The following is a 16334-nucleotide window of genomic DNA, read 5'->3' as shown; positions in this document are numbered from 1 at the left end:
CTCTGAACTACCTTACTGCTTAGATCTTTCATGATTTAGGGTCCTAAAGATCATGCAGTTATTTGGATGCAAAATTAATACAATTCGAAACAAAACATTCATTTTTGTTCTGAATGTCGCTTTATTTTACCCCATAATATTTGGGATAGGAACATTCTTTTGTTGCGCCGCGCGTGGCCGAGTGGTGTAAGGCACTGGCCTTTACATATCACTGACATTTCACCTCTGTCAGCGTGGGTTCGAATCACAGGATCAGCCAACGTAATGTGTGAGAAGGCTTGCTTGCAGCTTTCCTTGTGTCGATGGTTCTTCACGGGGATTTCTCGGGTTCTTCCTAATCCAATAAACTAACCTACATGCATGAAATAATGGCGTTAAACGCGAAACAACCAACCCACATTTGTAGTTACATTATGAGCTTTTCTCAGCAAACAAAAACACATTATTTCTTGTTCTTTTTTTTATAAAAGTTTAGACTAATTCGTGAATAATGGAATTTAATATATGAAATGCTATAAAAAATGTATAGAAAATAAACTCGTATAATAACATAAAATAACTATTACAGTATCACAAGCATTTTAGTTCAGTAGTATCTTTATCTTCTCTGGTAATTAGTGGGTTTGGTCCGTTTATGTTGGGCAATGACAGTACGTTCTCTTACAAAATGATTGATATGCACCAGATCCGCACAAATAATACCCGTTTTACTTGGTCAAAGTGCGATTTATGTTCTGATGTATTTTTCTTCCAGAATCTAATTTAAATTAGTCAGATTACTAAGGTGTATTTCTAACTCACACGTTTGTTTTCTTTCCTCTAAATTTTGCATGTTGCAACTAATCTACTGGATTCAATTTACTTGCCAAACAAGTTTAAACATTAGGCTTTAATCCACCCAGCTAATATTTCAAAGTACATAACAAAAAGAATCATTGGTAGTCTTTCACCGTTGATTGCAAAATGATATTCAAGCAAACTCTGTGTTCATTTTATGACGTAAAGGCAGTCTTTATAGTCGCCTTAGATAGTTCGATGTGCATAAAAAATATAGTGTACTGCTAAATAACACAAATGTTAACCTACGTTTAACAAAAATTAATTTTCTATACTATTTCAATCATTTTATTCAGATGTAAATTAACAATAAATTAACAATAGTTATGTTGATTATAATGTTTATTCCCATGTTGTTATGAATATCCAAAATATTGGTCAGAACACACCTCTTTCTGCCATTCTTTCTTTTCGTTTTTCTACCTTCCTCAGTCAAATATGACACTGTCATTATTTCATCACATAACCGCTCCGGTGGCCTAGTGGTTAGAGCGTCCGCCTCGGATGCAGGAGGTCGTGGGTTCGATCCCCGGCCGAGTCATACCAAAGACTTTAAAAACGGTACTAACAGCTGCCTCGCTTGGCGCTCAGCATTAAGAGGTTAGTGTTAGGACTGGTCGGCCCGGTGTCAGGATAATGTGACTGGGTGGGACATCATGCTACATGTCTGCGGCATGATGCCCCAGTGCTAGACATTACTATAAACTGCCACATTGCAGACATCGTAGCGATATGACTGAAAAACTGTTAAAGCTACGTTAAAAATCCAAATCACATCACATCACACTTCATCACATATGTATTTAGCTGAGCTAGCAATAATGTTCTAGTCTGTTTGGAGAATAAAAACAAATATCAGCAGGGCAGAAAATTTTCATATTAAATATCAGTTACGATGACAACTTAATTTTAGTCAGAGAAAACTACAGGACGGTAAAATTTACAAGTATAATATAACTATTTCACGGGCAATATAAAACTCGCTCTCCTTACACCTGCATATTGGCGACGTTAATTATTACCAAAGCATACTTCTATGGTAATACGGTCGATTGAGAAAGCTTAGAAAGTACATTTTAAACCTTTATTTCTCATTATCTTCTTACAAAATTTCCTTTGATGTTTAATGAGTATAACAACATATATAATGTAAAATATATATGACATATCTACCATTAGTTTTTACAAACAATAAAAATTCAAAAGTATCACAGATATGGAAGACAGGCCACAAAAGACCGGTCACATACCATCAAAGTTAAGTTACACATGATATAACATTCTTCCTTAATAACACTAAAGGTAAACACCTTAGCAAATTTTCCGAATACGCAGAATATGTCCGTTAAAAGCCTAGTCTAACAGAGGAACAGCGTTTTCAATGCAACAACATAATTCCAAGGTCCTCTAGTTTCTTATTCCAGCAATAGCTTACACCACTTTCCGAATTTCACCCTATTTACTAATTAGATGTTTACTTCTAAATTTCCCAGCATAATGAGACTCTAATTTCCAGATATATCTAAAAATTTATTAAGGCAGTCTACTGTTTTCTCTCCAAAATCGATTTAAAACTCTGCTGGCTGCAAGAAGTTTCACTCATATTGTCACACCTAGTTGTTACTTTTATTGAGAAATCGCATATTGATGCTTTGTCTAGTGTCGTATATATCTCTATGAAAAGTATCTAACACTGCAAGCCTTAGTCATTTGGTAGAATAATGTTCCTTCCCACAGCACGTAATGGGAACAACTGAGAAAGTAGAGAAATTGCCATTTTTAAACACCAGCGAACTTTTGTGCAGAATTGTTTGGCCTTATTATTAATGTATAACGCAGTCATCAAGTATTGCACATAAAATTATGTTATATATGCCGCTCAATACAAGAACTATATATCTTTATACAATACTTTAAATAATAATTTTAAACATTCATGATTATATGGACTTAGTCGTCTTCTATTGTTTAGAATTCATTGCATCTAATGTATTATTTTCCATCGAACATTATCTTTAAAATTTATAATAAGAATTGACCCATATAAACAAAATGTTGCATCAGCTGTTGATAAGTAGTCGGTTTTATGCAGAAAAAATTAAAATTGGGGTTACTTAATATGTTCTACGAGAATTCATATTCATTCCTGGACCACTTTATTCAACAACAAGTATTGGGAATATGAAACAATGTTTCCCAAATTTATATAGTCGTTGTTTTCTTTCTTCTGGGTTTTTAATCCAAGACATGAGTGCCTTACAAAGCTTGCGGCGTAACGCAAATATGAGTGTACAGCTGTACAGTAATAATAGCACTGTAGCAATACATGACAGCGACTCAAGGACAATATGACATTCTATAGTATTGAATACAAACTTATAACATCCTTAGAATCTTCAGTGCATTAAATAAATGGCAGGCATTCTCACAAGACTTATAAGCTGATATTTGTATTGCCCAATGATGCCTGGAATAAGGATTCATGTGAATACAATGAACTGACTCCCTGAGATAATTGCTTCATTCCGTTTCCTGTCGATGCAACATCAGTGGGCCAACAACAAATCTTGTGCAATCGATATGTGAACACATCCCCGTGAAAGTCATTCATCCATCAATTCTTTCCAATAAAAAATTGCACAAATGCCGGCGAATGCCATTCACTTTTATTCATCACCTATGCCATCGTATTGCGAATGTAAACAAAACCGATAAAAGAATAAAGTTTTGGGACATGAAAGTTCCTCTCGAAGGATAATCTAAGAAGTTCATCCTATTGCTGTCATGTGTATTATGAATGCCTGTGCGAGGATTCTGGTCGGATTGCATCGCAATATTTTTATAGCAGGTCTCTGTGAAAGACAAAAGATGACACTCGATAATACATATACGTAAAGTTTATCTATGGATTTAATTATGATTTTTAATCTTCAACAATATTTAGATTTTCCAATAAAATTTAATGTTTGCTTTACATTTTTAGTACAAAAAAGGAATTACTTGCATTTTATTGTCAAGCTATTATCAGCTGTTATGTGTATATCGAAATTAGTTCGTGCAGCCGAAATAAGTGACTTGGTATTTGTTTCCAACGAAACATCAAACATGAAAAGTTCTATACGCCGTGGATGCTTTTGTCTAAATATTTAAATGATATCTTCCGGGTGTTTTGTCTGTAGACTAATGAATTGCAAAAAGAAGATTGTAAACATTTTGCTTTTATTCTTCCCAAGTTCCCAAATACTAAATCAATGTATTACTTACGAGTATTAATTGCAAATGATTTAATCTCCATTTCTTCCATAATGGAATAATACCTTAGAAAGGTAAAAGTGTTGAAAATACCTGGTGGAGTATGTAGTAGGAAGTTAATGCGTTTGTTATTGATGATTCTTCTATTTCCCTCGCACAAAATGTCACCCTGCATTTCAACTCCGAACTCCGTACTTTCAAATATCTGGAAACAGTATCAAAACTAAAAAATCTGCCTGTTGAAATCGTTTCCTTATATTAGGGGTGTTTGTCTAATCTTTAGTTCTAAGCTACCATAATAAAGTGAAATAGTAAGTATACACAATTAAGCCAAGTTGTAATTGAAATAGTATCGTCTTCTCATTTGAACCAAGTTTTACTTGAAATAGTGTTGTCCTCAGACATAAACCAAGTTGAAATTGAAATGGTATGGTCTTCTCGTTTAAACTAATTGTAACTGAAATAGTATGGTCTGTACATTTAAACTAAGCTGTGAGCAATGATTCCATATATTTATGTACTACAATTAAGAAATTGTACCCAACGTTACAAGATAATTTTGATGAATTGTTATTTTAGGGTGGCATGTTGATTATAAAAGCGACCTACAAAGAACTGTGTTTGAATTCGATCGTGCATTGAGTTTTATTAATAATTTTGAAGTTTACCGTTGTTTATATTCATATGGAATTTTAACATTTTGAGTAAATCCGTGCTTTTGTTCTCTCTATGTCAAGATTTAAAGAGTCTTTGTGAATGTAAGTTATACAGAGATTATCACTAACAATGAGTTTTGTTTGGATTGAAATTTAAACATTATGTTTTAACAATCATGCAATATGCATAATACAAACATTGTATAACATATCTAATTTATGACAACATTAAAACTGTATTTCTTAATCCCTGACAGCTTGCATTTGTTTAAAAGTTAAACTTGTTGTTATTTATTTAAAATGAATAAGGAAAAGTTTCTTTTTTTGACCAACGGTTTGTTTTTGTTCTTACCAAACATTGTATAGAATCACCAGAAATTCCAGGATATTTAGCCAGTAGAAAAGTTGTTGAGTCTTCTCTCCATTTTTGAAAGCACTCAAGGATATTCACTGTCAAAATATAAATCGAAGCTCCAACTCAAATACGGATATAGCATTAGTGTTAAAAAAGAACAATAAATTCACTATTCAAAATGTTCACTGGAACGTATTTACTATTAACTTTTCCCAAGTGGACCTGTTATGCTTTCATGAGACAAGAATCAGCTGTAAAATTGTATCTGATTGCCAGCAATCATAACGAACCTTTGATTGAAAACTAAAAACATTTGTTTCGAATCATCACTTGTACCCAATCAAAAATATGAGACAATGGCTACAATGTAAGCAAGTGGAATAGGTACATATATTTTGTTCAGAAAATTATTATAAGCCAGCTTGAGGTAAGGCACTATACTAAATTTTGGTAAACTATAGTTCCTTTCACAGCTTCCGATAGAAACACTGCATATATTCTTTCCAGTATTTATGCTTTGTGCATTTTATTTTCTAACTGATTTACCTGACTTTGCTCCCGCAGGACCTATAGTTTCTATGACCATCTCGTGGTTGCCACGACAGCCTAAATTAATCTCTCCTGTGCGTTCAGAAGCCTTGTCTGTATAGTGGTATTTTCCTTGTAAATGTAGTGGACATAGAGATGGCGTGTTTACTTCAGCTAAAACAAAAATGTTTTATAAGACAATATTCTAAGTAGTGCTCTTAACATTCAAAGAAATATTGAACTTGCTATTAGAGTATTAAATAAAACGATTCTGAAAACGTCACTGCTGCATAATTCTAGAGCTGTAGAAACAAACACGAAAGATTAGGATATTGGAATTTAATCTTTTGCCACATTTTAGTTGCAAGAAATAATCTAAAAAGAAGGTATAATACTGAACAGTTATACTTACGAATGAGAACATATTTCTTTGTCTCCTTGAAAGAGCATGCAAATTTTCTCTCTTCTAAAACGTCGCCTATAGAAAGGAAGACAATTTAATTGGAAAAATCAAACTATCTTCTTTTTTAAGAAATCAGTGATGATTAACAGATATTTTATTAACAAAAATTGGATATACAGTACATTTTAATCATTTATTTATTATTTGCCATAACAATGTCTTTCTTACAGATTAAGAAATAATTTTCAGAATAAAAATCTATGAAGTAATCAATGTATGCTATCATGAATTAAAATGAATTTACGAACTATAATGCATTAACACGCATCTATTAACTATCGGGGATTAACATGAATTTATGAACTATCAAGGGATTAGCATAATGTATGAATTATTAGAATATTTCCCAAACATTGTCAGATTCATTTCACATTAATTAATTACCGTTTTCACTATATTCTGCACAGACTTGTCTTTCATTTATTTATCATATGTATTTGTTTCTATGATATGAAATAAAATGTCTGATACTTACCAAATATCAGTTCAACAACATCTTGAGCTCTTTCATTGACTCTAATACACTGATGGAAAGAGTAACTGAAAATAAATGTTGTGTTTTAGGCATAACTTAAGCGGACTGAAAAACATACATTAATATGGCCTTTAGTATCATGGCGTTATATGCCTGATTCATTAAGATTTGTAATTTGAAAGTAATTTTGTTCAGTCTACTCAAAACCATCTCCCCTAAAATCTTGGTATAGGTAAACGGTAACTTACACCAAACACTTGTTGTAAAATGATAGTATTGTACATTGATGGTATTCATTATTCACAACCATTATATTGAATTCATAATGACACTTTCTATATGTCAATATAAGCCACCAGTAATATCTGAGTACACTTTGTCTCTTTGATAAAAATATTTTAAATCATAGTGCCCATTCACTTTTAATCACCTTTGATTCAAAACATGAAAATTTACCAAGTGTCATTTGTCGAGCGTACAATAAACTCCCCTTTATTCATTGCGTGGGAATATATCACATTTTGATGAATCCTCTCCACGCATCTAACAACCAGTTTCGTCACGGAAATTCCAAAGCGATCACCAGTGTTTTTCCGTTCCTTGATACTCATCATCTGTAGGCCATCGCCTAGTTGAAACAGAAAGCGTCCCTCGAGATCTCGCCATTTCTGATGTCGAAAAAGAAAGTCAGAAAACTTGCAGGATCCTCGCAGCAGGGATGACATATCTATAGAATAAAGACAGCTTTTGGCAAGAGGTCTTACGAATAGAAAACAACATATTGATCTGCAATACAGATGACAGACTAAAGAAGATACAATAGAAGTGAAAATCAGCTAAAAGCTGCCCAGACACCTTGGATGAAAAGCCTATTAAAAGAGGAGAACAGAGGACGGTCGACAATCAGATTTTTTTTGTCTCGTTGTCAAGACAAGATTAAGCATATTTTAGCTGGACACTTACAACTCCATTCTAACTTACATACTGGAAATAACTGAACACAATATTGATCATATTTTATTTTTTCTGAAGACGAAACACGTACAATTAATTATTCTGAGCTTTTATTGTACTTTAGAAATGATTTAAAATTAACACATTACACAACGTTTGTAGTTAATTAGCATTACCTTTACTTAGTTTCATGGTAATTATGCCGAGAGAGGGGCTTTGAAGTCCTTGACATGTCGGGTCTATAGACATGGACATTTCCCCCCTGGTTCCATACAGGCTGTGCATCTGATAAACGATAAGAGAATAAATCTTTAAAAAATTTAATTAAAAAGCTAAACATTCATTATAGGAAAGAAATTATTTTTTTTATCCCTGTTCAAGTTTCTTGTCTGATGAATCTATTAATACGCCAATGGGATGGAAATATAAAAAGTGACGTTTTAAAGGTCGTTACGGTGTCATGAAATTAGGATACTATGCGGAATTACTAGTTGAGTTATTGACATGTATTGACACGAATGGCCTGCATATATATCCGTTCGTTTTTTTAATACAATTTGATCTCATCCAGTAATATGGAGATATTATATTATACTTTGACGTCTATTTATCATGCATAAAATAAGCATCTAGAAATAGACACTCTATTTACTGTTCGAACATTCGAAGACAGTGGAAAAACAAGGATGAAATGTACCTAGACACTAGAAATAAATGTAAAATTAGCATGACACTCAACAGCAAGAAACTATATTCATATTTTCAGGTATCTGCACAATGATATACCTGTTGATAAATTTACAACTTTACTGTCATTTTTCAAAGACTCTGAGAATTTAAGCAGACATCAAAAAGGTGTATATGACTGATTACGTTGCTCCCCGAGAAACGAGTTTTCGAATATCTTCAAGAAACGGAATTGTGGATGGCTCCATTCTTGCATGCAATATGATAAAAGATAAAATTTGGACTTCCTTACAACAATTTTAATACTTTAATACGTCTGACCCAAGTATAAAAAGTTTTCTTAAAAACAAATTTTATTTATGGAACATCCACTTTACAAAGCATCTGTATGAGCCTGTGTCGTCTGTTTTCTCTTCATTTGTAAACTTTCCATACAAAAATTTTTCTCCATTCTCCCAGGTTGCCAGGCACTCAAAGTCAAGTTCTGCAAACGAGAAGGAAATGTACATTCAGCTGACACCTTTGATATGAAAGCAATAACAATTACGAAATAAATGCGCGAAAATGAAGCATTATCTTCATTATTTTCACTTAAACGAGGCAAAACTCTATTAGTCTAGAGTTCACTGCGTCGCATTAAGTCACATGGTTCATTTGTTTCAGAAACGTCTGCGAGTTGACTAGATTATACGATTTGAAACGTGATTTGAAGAAAAACTTTAACATTTCATCGTCCTGAACTAAATAGATTACAATTTCTTTAAATCCCGATGAGGCATATGGTTCCAGCGTACAGAGAAGAATCAATAGGAACTCACATACCTTGATTATATGTTCCGGGAACGTTTGCACATTGCTTGTAAAGAAACCTAAATCTTGTTTCGTCTGCACATGCTCTGATTTCGGAAATTGGGTTATCACAGTGTAGTACTCCTACCGTTCCGTTTGCGTATGAAAATGTATAGGAACCTTGAAATGGGCAGGGCTCGGGAATGCTATGAACTGAAAACATTAAACGGTTGCAATTGGTTTGTTATAAATCCCCACCAACAATAATATAAAATGAGAAACAAGTTAACACGAAAGGGGGTCTCACTATCGAGCGAAACAAACGAATCTGGCTTGAGGTCCCACTATTTCCAACGATATTATAACAGTCTTTATAAAATGAAGGATTTCTGAACGTGCAAATATCCTCAAATAAGTTTTTCCTAATCACCAAATGATCAAACATCACGAAAATCGAATGTTATGCCTGTAAAAGATTTCCTGCTACACATTTGTACAACCAATAACTAAACTGAAGACTGGTACTTTACGCCGTGCATACAAAATACGACCAGAACACCTAATTAAATAACTATTTTTTATTTAAATTTGCTAAATACTTATTGATTAGAATATCCCGAGAATTTTTTATGTTACGAAATTATTCAATTTTACAAAACTAATCCATGCAACCATAAAATCTCGTAAATCTGTACATGTCTGCTAAACTGGATAATAACTCAGTGAAATAGCTCTCCTTCACTGACTGCCCTTAATCAATAAATGCTCACTAAAATCTGACAAACCTATAAACGATTACGTTAATATAAAAAGCACAATACATAAGGTTTATTAAAATACAAAAGTGTTCCATTAGTTTAGATAATAAGACCTCCACTCTTGAAATGTCAACGGGGTTTTTTTTTGGGGGGGGATTCATGTGCATTATAATGACAAACATGTAGAAAGTCTTTGTAACAAACATTTGGATTAGGTTCAAGTCGCACCATGCGTTTCAACAAAGCTAACAATGTATTAGTTCATAACACTCTATATACAACTAATATCGGAAAAGAAACTACCAATATATTCAGTTATCCTCTTGTTTATTTTCACAATATTTGTTAACAATGCTAAAGAAAGATATTAGCTATGTACATTTCTGAAGATTTGTTAGTTTATTTTAGATACAAACTGTATAAGTCTCATAATGCCAAGAAGCTTGAAAAACAACTATATATCACGCAAGAACGGCCTGTACTTTTCAACTGCCATTTCATGCAGTTTGAAGTCGGTTTTCATGCTTTTTATGACTTAATGAATCACTATTCATAAGATATACAATTAAATTCTTGAATAAAGGCAAAATGAACATGTTAATGATAGTTGATTGACGTCTATAGACACTTTTAACATTAAATGTTTTCAACGACAATTTCAGCCATGACACTTGAATTACGAGTCTGAATTTCCATGAACTAAGCAACCGCGGCTCTCAAATAAAACGATGGTCCACAACATGCACAAAATCACAGTCTCAGGAATATATGTGTGTGTGTGTGTGTGTGTGTGTGTGTGTGTGTGTGTTTATGAATATGAATCAAATATCTGTGTGAATTTATATAATATAGAAAACAACTTTCAAGAGGATATAATATTGTCGGATGTTTCTGAGCCGTCACAATAGTGAAGGTTTACTGGGTAGTTATACACACAAAATCATACCTCTAACAGCCGTCTTGAGAGGTTTGTCTCCATTGATAAGGCTACATACATCATATATAGATTCGTGGTGCCAGCAATGACCTTAAAAATTAAAATTTGAAATAATTAAAGTTGATCTAGGTGTAGGGAGGTCGGCCATGGAAAACAGACTGAAAGATTGACGGACAGTTTGTTTGGACGGTCAGACACATGCTTGTTCCTTAAAATACTGTTGTCACTGTATTAGGTAGTTGTCATTTGTGGAATTGCACTTAAATCTAGACACATACCAATGTAGTAAAAATGAAGGCCCGGTTATTTTAGGATAAACCATTTGCATTATAATTATCATTAATCGGTACGTTAGATCAGCTCGTGGACCATTCTCAGTTTCACACAAATAGAAGGTATATGTATCAGTGAATTACATATGCGTTATAACTTCGATATGGCTTAGAGAAACTTGCCTCGACAAGAATGAAGGTAACAGCCACATGTCGCCAAAAAAAAAAAACAAAAAAAAACGGCTGGAAGGATTCTTACTGTATTTTATCGAATTACAACTTCGTCGTGATAGCCTGAAATATTGCTTCAGGTTAAATTTACATTGCTCTGCAGGCAGACAGTGTTAATGTAAGGTGTCTGGGAAGTCATGAAAGGGGTTAGATATTTCGTCTCAAATAACACACACACAGCAACAACAACAACAACAAAAACGCCACAAACTCCTCAAGGCAAATAGTAACTTAATCAATCAATTCATTTAAAAAAATCATATTACCAATGACCCAAGGTCGTGTTCTCTACGGTTTTCGATTACCAAAAATTTGACACTCCTAAAAATGTTGGTAGTGAAACTAAAATAATAAACGTTGTACCATTAAATTTGTACATATCTCAACAAGTTTTGTAGATTAAGGTTACTGCATATAAAATCATGAGGAATTTTAAAATTATTCAACATAATAACTGATCATAACAATCCATACAAATATTACTGCTCCTAGGTTTTCAAAATAGTAGTCTTGACAAAAAAATTGTTGTTATTGTTCGTAAACCGAAGAGGCTGCAAATAAATAGTTATGGGTAGATAACAATGCAAGAAGAAGCATTAACGTTTCAGTTTCTACTAACAAAACTCAATTCTATGACTTGCCTACTATTAGGTTATCGTATTTGCAAATTAAATGAATACGTATTTTGTCTGTTTTATTTGCCCACGCGATGTCGAACAGCTGTCAAATAAATGGACGCATTTGTACAGATGAAATCTTCAGTTGGAAAGATCATACTATGAAGTCTTAAAAAATTCAAAAGTGTGATGTTTTGTACAATATGATGCCGTTACGAATAATATATTACGCAAACGAGAGCGCTAACTATTGACTAGACTATGCGTTTAAGGATGGGAACAACTTGTGTAGGTTTCACCCGTCCACATATTTATACGTGATATACATACGGAATAAGGAAACTTACAAACCATTAAGACTAGAAGAAAGCTATGAACCATTACAAAATAATCTCAGTGTTACTACCTTTTGAAAATATTTAAGTATTAAGGCGACTTGACAATGATAATGATTATTTGTTTGCATGTAAATTGAAAAGCTTTGCATATATTGCGCCCAGGAGTAGCAAATACTTGAATAAAACTCGGAAGAGATTCTCCTATTTCAGATGGATAAAAATTCTGCAATGGTGTCTCAACAACACTTCAATGACGACACTTACTGTGTTAAGAGAAAACTCGGTTTGTCAACAGTATGCGTAAAACAATTGCTGTATCAGCAATATGTGTAAAACAACACTTGTTTAGTCAATAACATGTGTAATACAACTGATGTGTCAACGCTGTGTAAAAGAAACATAAATGCAATATTTAATTTGTCGCATACATCTACAGCGAAATGAAACAATAATTACTTTGAGTAAAGTTATTAGATCCATTACGTTGCTGCCATTTATCTGTATAAATGTATTGTTCAGTAAATGTATCACTATACACTTTCTTAACTTATTGATGTTGGCACCTAACGTTGAGTGGCTACAATCCGCAAGAAAATTGGAAAATTGGCCCTTCATTTGGCAAAACAACTGTGGTTCTGCAGCATTTTGTCTTTCAGTCATCAATATTTTCTCAAATTAGTATAGAAACTACTTTATTATTTCATATTATTTTACACTACCATTAAACTAGTTTCCCGCTATTGTGAAACATTTTTTAAAATTTTTGCGTTAGATGAGCACTGTCATTTTGCATTGAAGTTATATAGCCTTGAACAGCTATATCAATATTGAATTTGTTTGGTTGAAAAATGCATGAACATATGCTTAACATACTAGTAAGGTAATTGAAACTGTTATCAAAATACCTGAATCTAATATTAAACATAAAGAACATAAAGTGTTGCAATAACAAAAAATATTTCTGTTTTGTTGGATGATGAAGGGATGAGGACTTGATACGTACGTATATATTTGTTAATACAGCACAGTTTATAGTAAACAAGTTGCTATTAACGTACTAGGTCATAAAAACATCAAGATAAGACACTAAGAGTTATCTTCATTAACAAGTTCTATAGTCTAAATAACAACATGGTATCTTTACTTATGAGATCTGCTTTCGTTAAGAATGATATTTCTGGAATACAGTCCTTTCTCAAAAACACTGTTAGACAGGGAATATTAAAAACAATGCGTTACATGACAATGCGTTAAAGAACCAGTCACGAGTAGAAAGGGAATAGGATCAATGCAAAAACAGTAACATAACGAACAACTGAAAACAGTTTGCATGATTGAACACATAATAAAACATAAATGAACTAAGCTGGTCAGTCAAGATATAGACTTGATGTATGATACCTCTGTGAAAAGTACCTTTCAATGATACCAAATTACGCTGAAAATAACTCTGAACTTGACAAAGAACAAATGTTGTTTTCTGACAACTGATGAATTTTATAAACATCTTATTGTCTTGCATTTGTTATGAATGCATACTTGAGCAGATGTATACAAAAGTGTTTTGCAGATTTATACAAACGTGTTTTTATTAATGTTTTTCTCTCATGCATTTTTGACAGCAGTTGTATGGCTTGCATGAAAGCGGACTATACTAATATCAGTCATCAGAATTTATGCATATTTTGAAGAACATTCCAAATATCATGTTTATAAATGGCAAGAAAATACTTTACCCGAATGGAACAATACAAATTTTATACAGGCAGAATAAAATGGATGCCTTTTGAAAACCCAGTTTTTATGCAATTAAGTTTAGTTAGACACAGCCTTTCATATGTTGAATGTTACCATAGCTTACATTTTTACATTATTTAAACGTTGTAGTTCATATTGTGAATACATGTGTGCAAACTAATGTAGCAAATGAGTTAATTTAGCATATTAGACGTATCATTGCATATATAAGTCTCTGATGATACAATTTTTTTTAATAAATTACTATCCATAAACAAGACTTTCATAATACAAGTTAGGATAACTTGTTATACATAAACAAGTCTCCCATGATACAAATTGGACAAATTACTAAGCACAAACAAGTCTCTGATTATACAAAGTTGGATAACTTACTATGCATCAACAAGTCTCTGTTAATACAAATTTTGATAATTACTACTCATAAACAAGTCTCTTTTGATAAAATTTTGAATACATTTATATGCATAAACATAAGCATTAAGATTAAATTGTTGACGGACTTAGAACTCGATAAATTCAAATAAATGTTCCATTCTCTGGGCAGTCTAGCATGATAAATGAAAAGCGAATCGTTAGAGGCATAAAGTTGTGGCATGTCTGTCTACAGAGTGATATATAGTTATTATTGATCTAGTAACTGCACCAAATGCACTTGAATGTACAAAGCTGGAAAAATACACTCAATTGGCTGTTTAAATTTATTCAGACGTTTTAGATACTGGAAGTGGAACATAGATGACTTACTTTCTTTGTACTGAAGCAGGTTATGATGCCAGAGGGTAAAAACCATACATTTGAAACATTTCCCGTTGATTAGGGACCTGGAAGAAAGAAGCTGGCGTAAATCTGACATCAGCATAACTGTTATATGTCAAACACATGAATTCTTAAGAGGAAATCATGTTGAATATTCTGCTTTAGATGTTTTGACATACTATATTGAACTTAACAGTGATTGGAAGATTGCAAATAAATGAACCCACGAATATGAAAAAAAACAATGCAGTTTAATATTTGTCAGAAGATGTCGATAAGCTATAAAAGGAAAGGCTGCAGTTGACCGAAATTAATTTGAAAACAATGTAGCTATGTTTAGATTTAATAAAGCAAAAACTTCAGATGGACTACCTTAAGTATATTTTATTTTATGTATTTTTTCTACTTTCTTTTTTAACTTCTAATATATTAGGCATCTTTTAAGTAAACCCACACAAAGCTGAGTGCTAAAAAGTAGATTTTATACTGCTTTTTTAAACTGTTTTCCACAAACACGTTTCCTTACTAAAATCTGTCTTATGTTTTCGATACAACCAGAAACATCATTCGTTAGGCTAACACGTTGTTACGTGTTTAGGCTCGAATAAACAGCAACACAAGAAAGAGTGAAACAACAAGCTTTGAAAAATATAATTTATTTTCCCGGAAAAATACTGTAAAAAAATGAAAAAATGACATACACTTTCAAGTTCGAGACCCGACGAAGAATACAAGATGGAAGGCGATGACGTATACTGTAACCTGTACTGTGTTGAATCTACAGTTCAGCGAAGAAACACAATAATTAACAATCCGGTTTTGGAAATCCCAATTTTTTTAAATAAAGAAATGTCTTTGTTCACGAATTCTGTATGAACACAAAATATTTCCAGAGAAACAAACTAATCTTTTAGAATCGGAAAAATTAAAATAAAACTCAACTCAAAACTCAATACTAGCACAACAGAAGAAAACAATTTGACATCAAGTGTTTAAAAGCCCAAACCTTAAAGATCTCTCTAAACATCACTATTAATACTAAGGACTTCGCAATTTTGGAAATGCCTAATTGCAAAAGGAGGATCACGTGATCATGTTTACATATAAAAATCACGTTGCCCTGTATGACATTGATAAGAACCAATCATTTTACTCCGAGAAAATAGATGTTTACTTGACCCTTAAAAAATAGAAACAGTATTTATATTATTAGGTATTTATAGAAAGATTCAGTTCAAACTGAATTTTCTGCAAAATATCATATTCCTAGGAAACAAAATTACATTACATTGACACGTAAAGAAAACAAAAAGATTCTAAAACCCACAAACAATCAAATCAAATCAAATACAAATTAAATAAAATATAAATATATGTAACCCTTCAACCCACAAAGAAAAAGAAAGATTTATATAATAAAGCTTTCTTTTTGTACCACATAATAATTATACATGAGGCTCAAAAGAATGAATTACACACATTGTACATGAAATAATACATTGATATACACGGAAAAGTGTATCTGCTATTTAATTATCTTTTCCCTCGATGTGTCTGATGTCAAGATTATATTCCTGTAACAACAAACTCGACCTTAGCAGTCTTTGATTTTTAATTTTCATCTTACCGATGAAAGTAAGGGGGTTGTGGTCACTAAACACACTAATC

General features: G+C 32.6%; 1 protein-coding gene across 1 annotated transcript in view; it reads right to left on the bottom strand.

Moving 5' to 3' along the window:
• Positions 1 to 1907: 1907 nt before the first annotated feature.
• Positions 1908 to 16334, bottom strand: part of LOC149807373 (uncharacterized) — a 49236-nt gene continuing 34809 nt past the window's right edge. The window contains exons 3-14 of the mRNA XM_089937752.1: positions 14655 to 14731; positions 10701 to 10781; positions 9030 to 9209; positions 8585 to 8691; positions 7697 to 7805; positions 7023 to 7293; positions 6567 to 6631; positions 6041 to 6106; positions 5647 to 5802; positions 5098 to 5195; positions 4183 to 4294; positions 1908 to 3689 (exon numbers count right to left, since the gene is read on the bottom strand). Of these exons, the coding sequence (XP_089793878.1) occupies positions 3511 to 3689; positions 4183 to 4294; positions 5098 to 5195; positions 5647 to 5802; positions 6041 to 6106; positions 6567 to 6631; positions 7023 to 7293; positions 7697 to 7805; positions 8585 to 8691; positions 9030 to 9209; positions 10701 to 10781; positions 14655 to 14731 (1501 nt within the window). The 3' untranslated portion in view covers positions 1908 to 3510. The remainder of the gene's footprint in view (positions 3690 to 4182; positions 4295 to 5097; positions 5196 to 5646; positions 5803 to 6040; positions 6107 to 6566; positions 6632 to 7022; positions 7294 to 7696; positions 7806 to 8584; positions 8692 to 9029; positions 9210 to 10700; positions 10782 to 14654; positions 14732 to 16334) is intronic.

Source organism: Sinohyriopsis cumingii, chromosome 1, assembly GCF_028554795.1.
Source record: "Sinohyriopsis cumingii isolate HCF-2022 chromosome 1, ASM2855479v2, whole genome shotgun sequence".
NCBI lineage: Eukaryota > Metazoa > Mollusca > Bivalvia > Unionida > Unionidae > Sinohyriopsis > Sinohyriopsis cumingii.
This window is presented reverse-complemented; position numbering and strand designations above follow the sequence as displayed.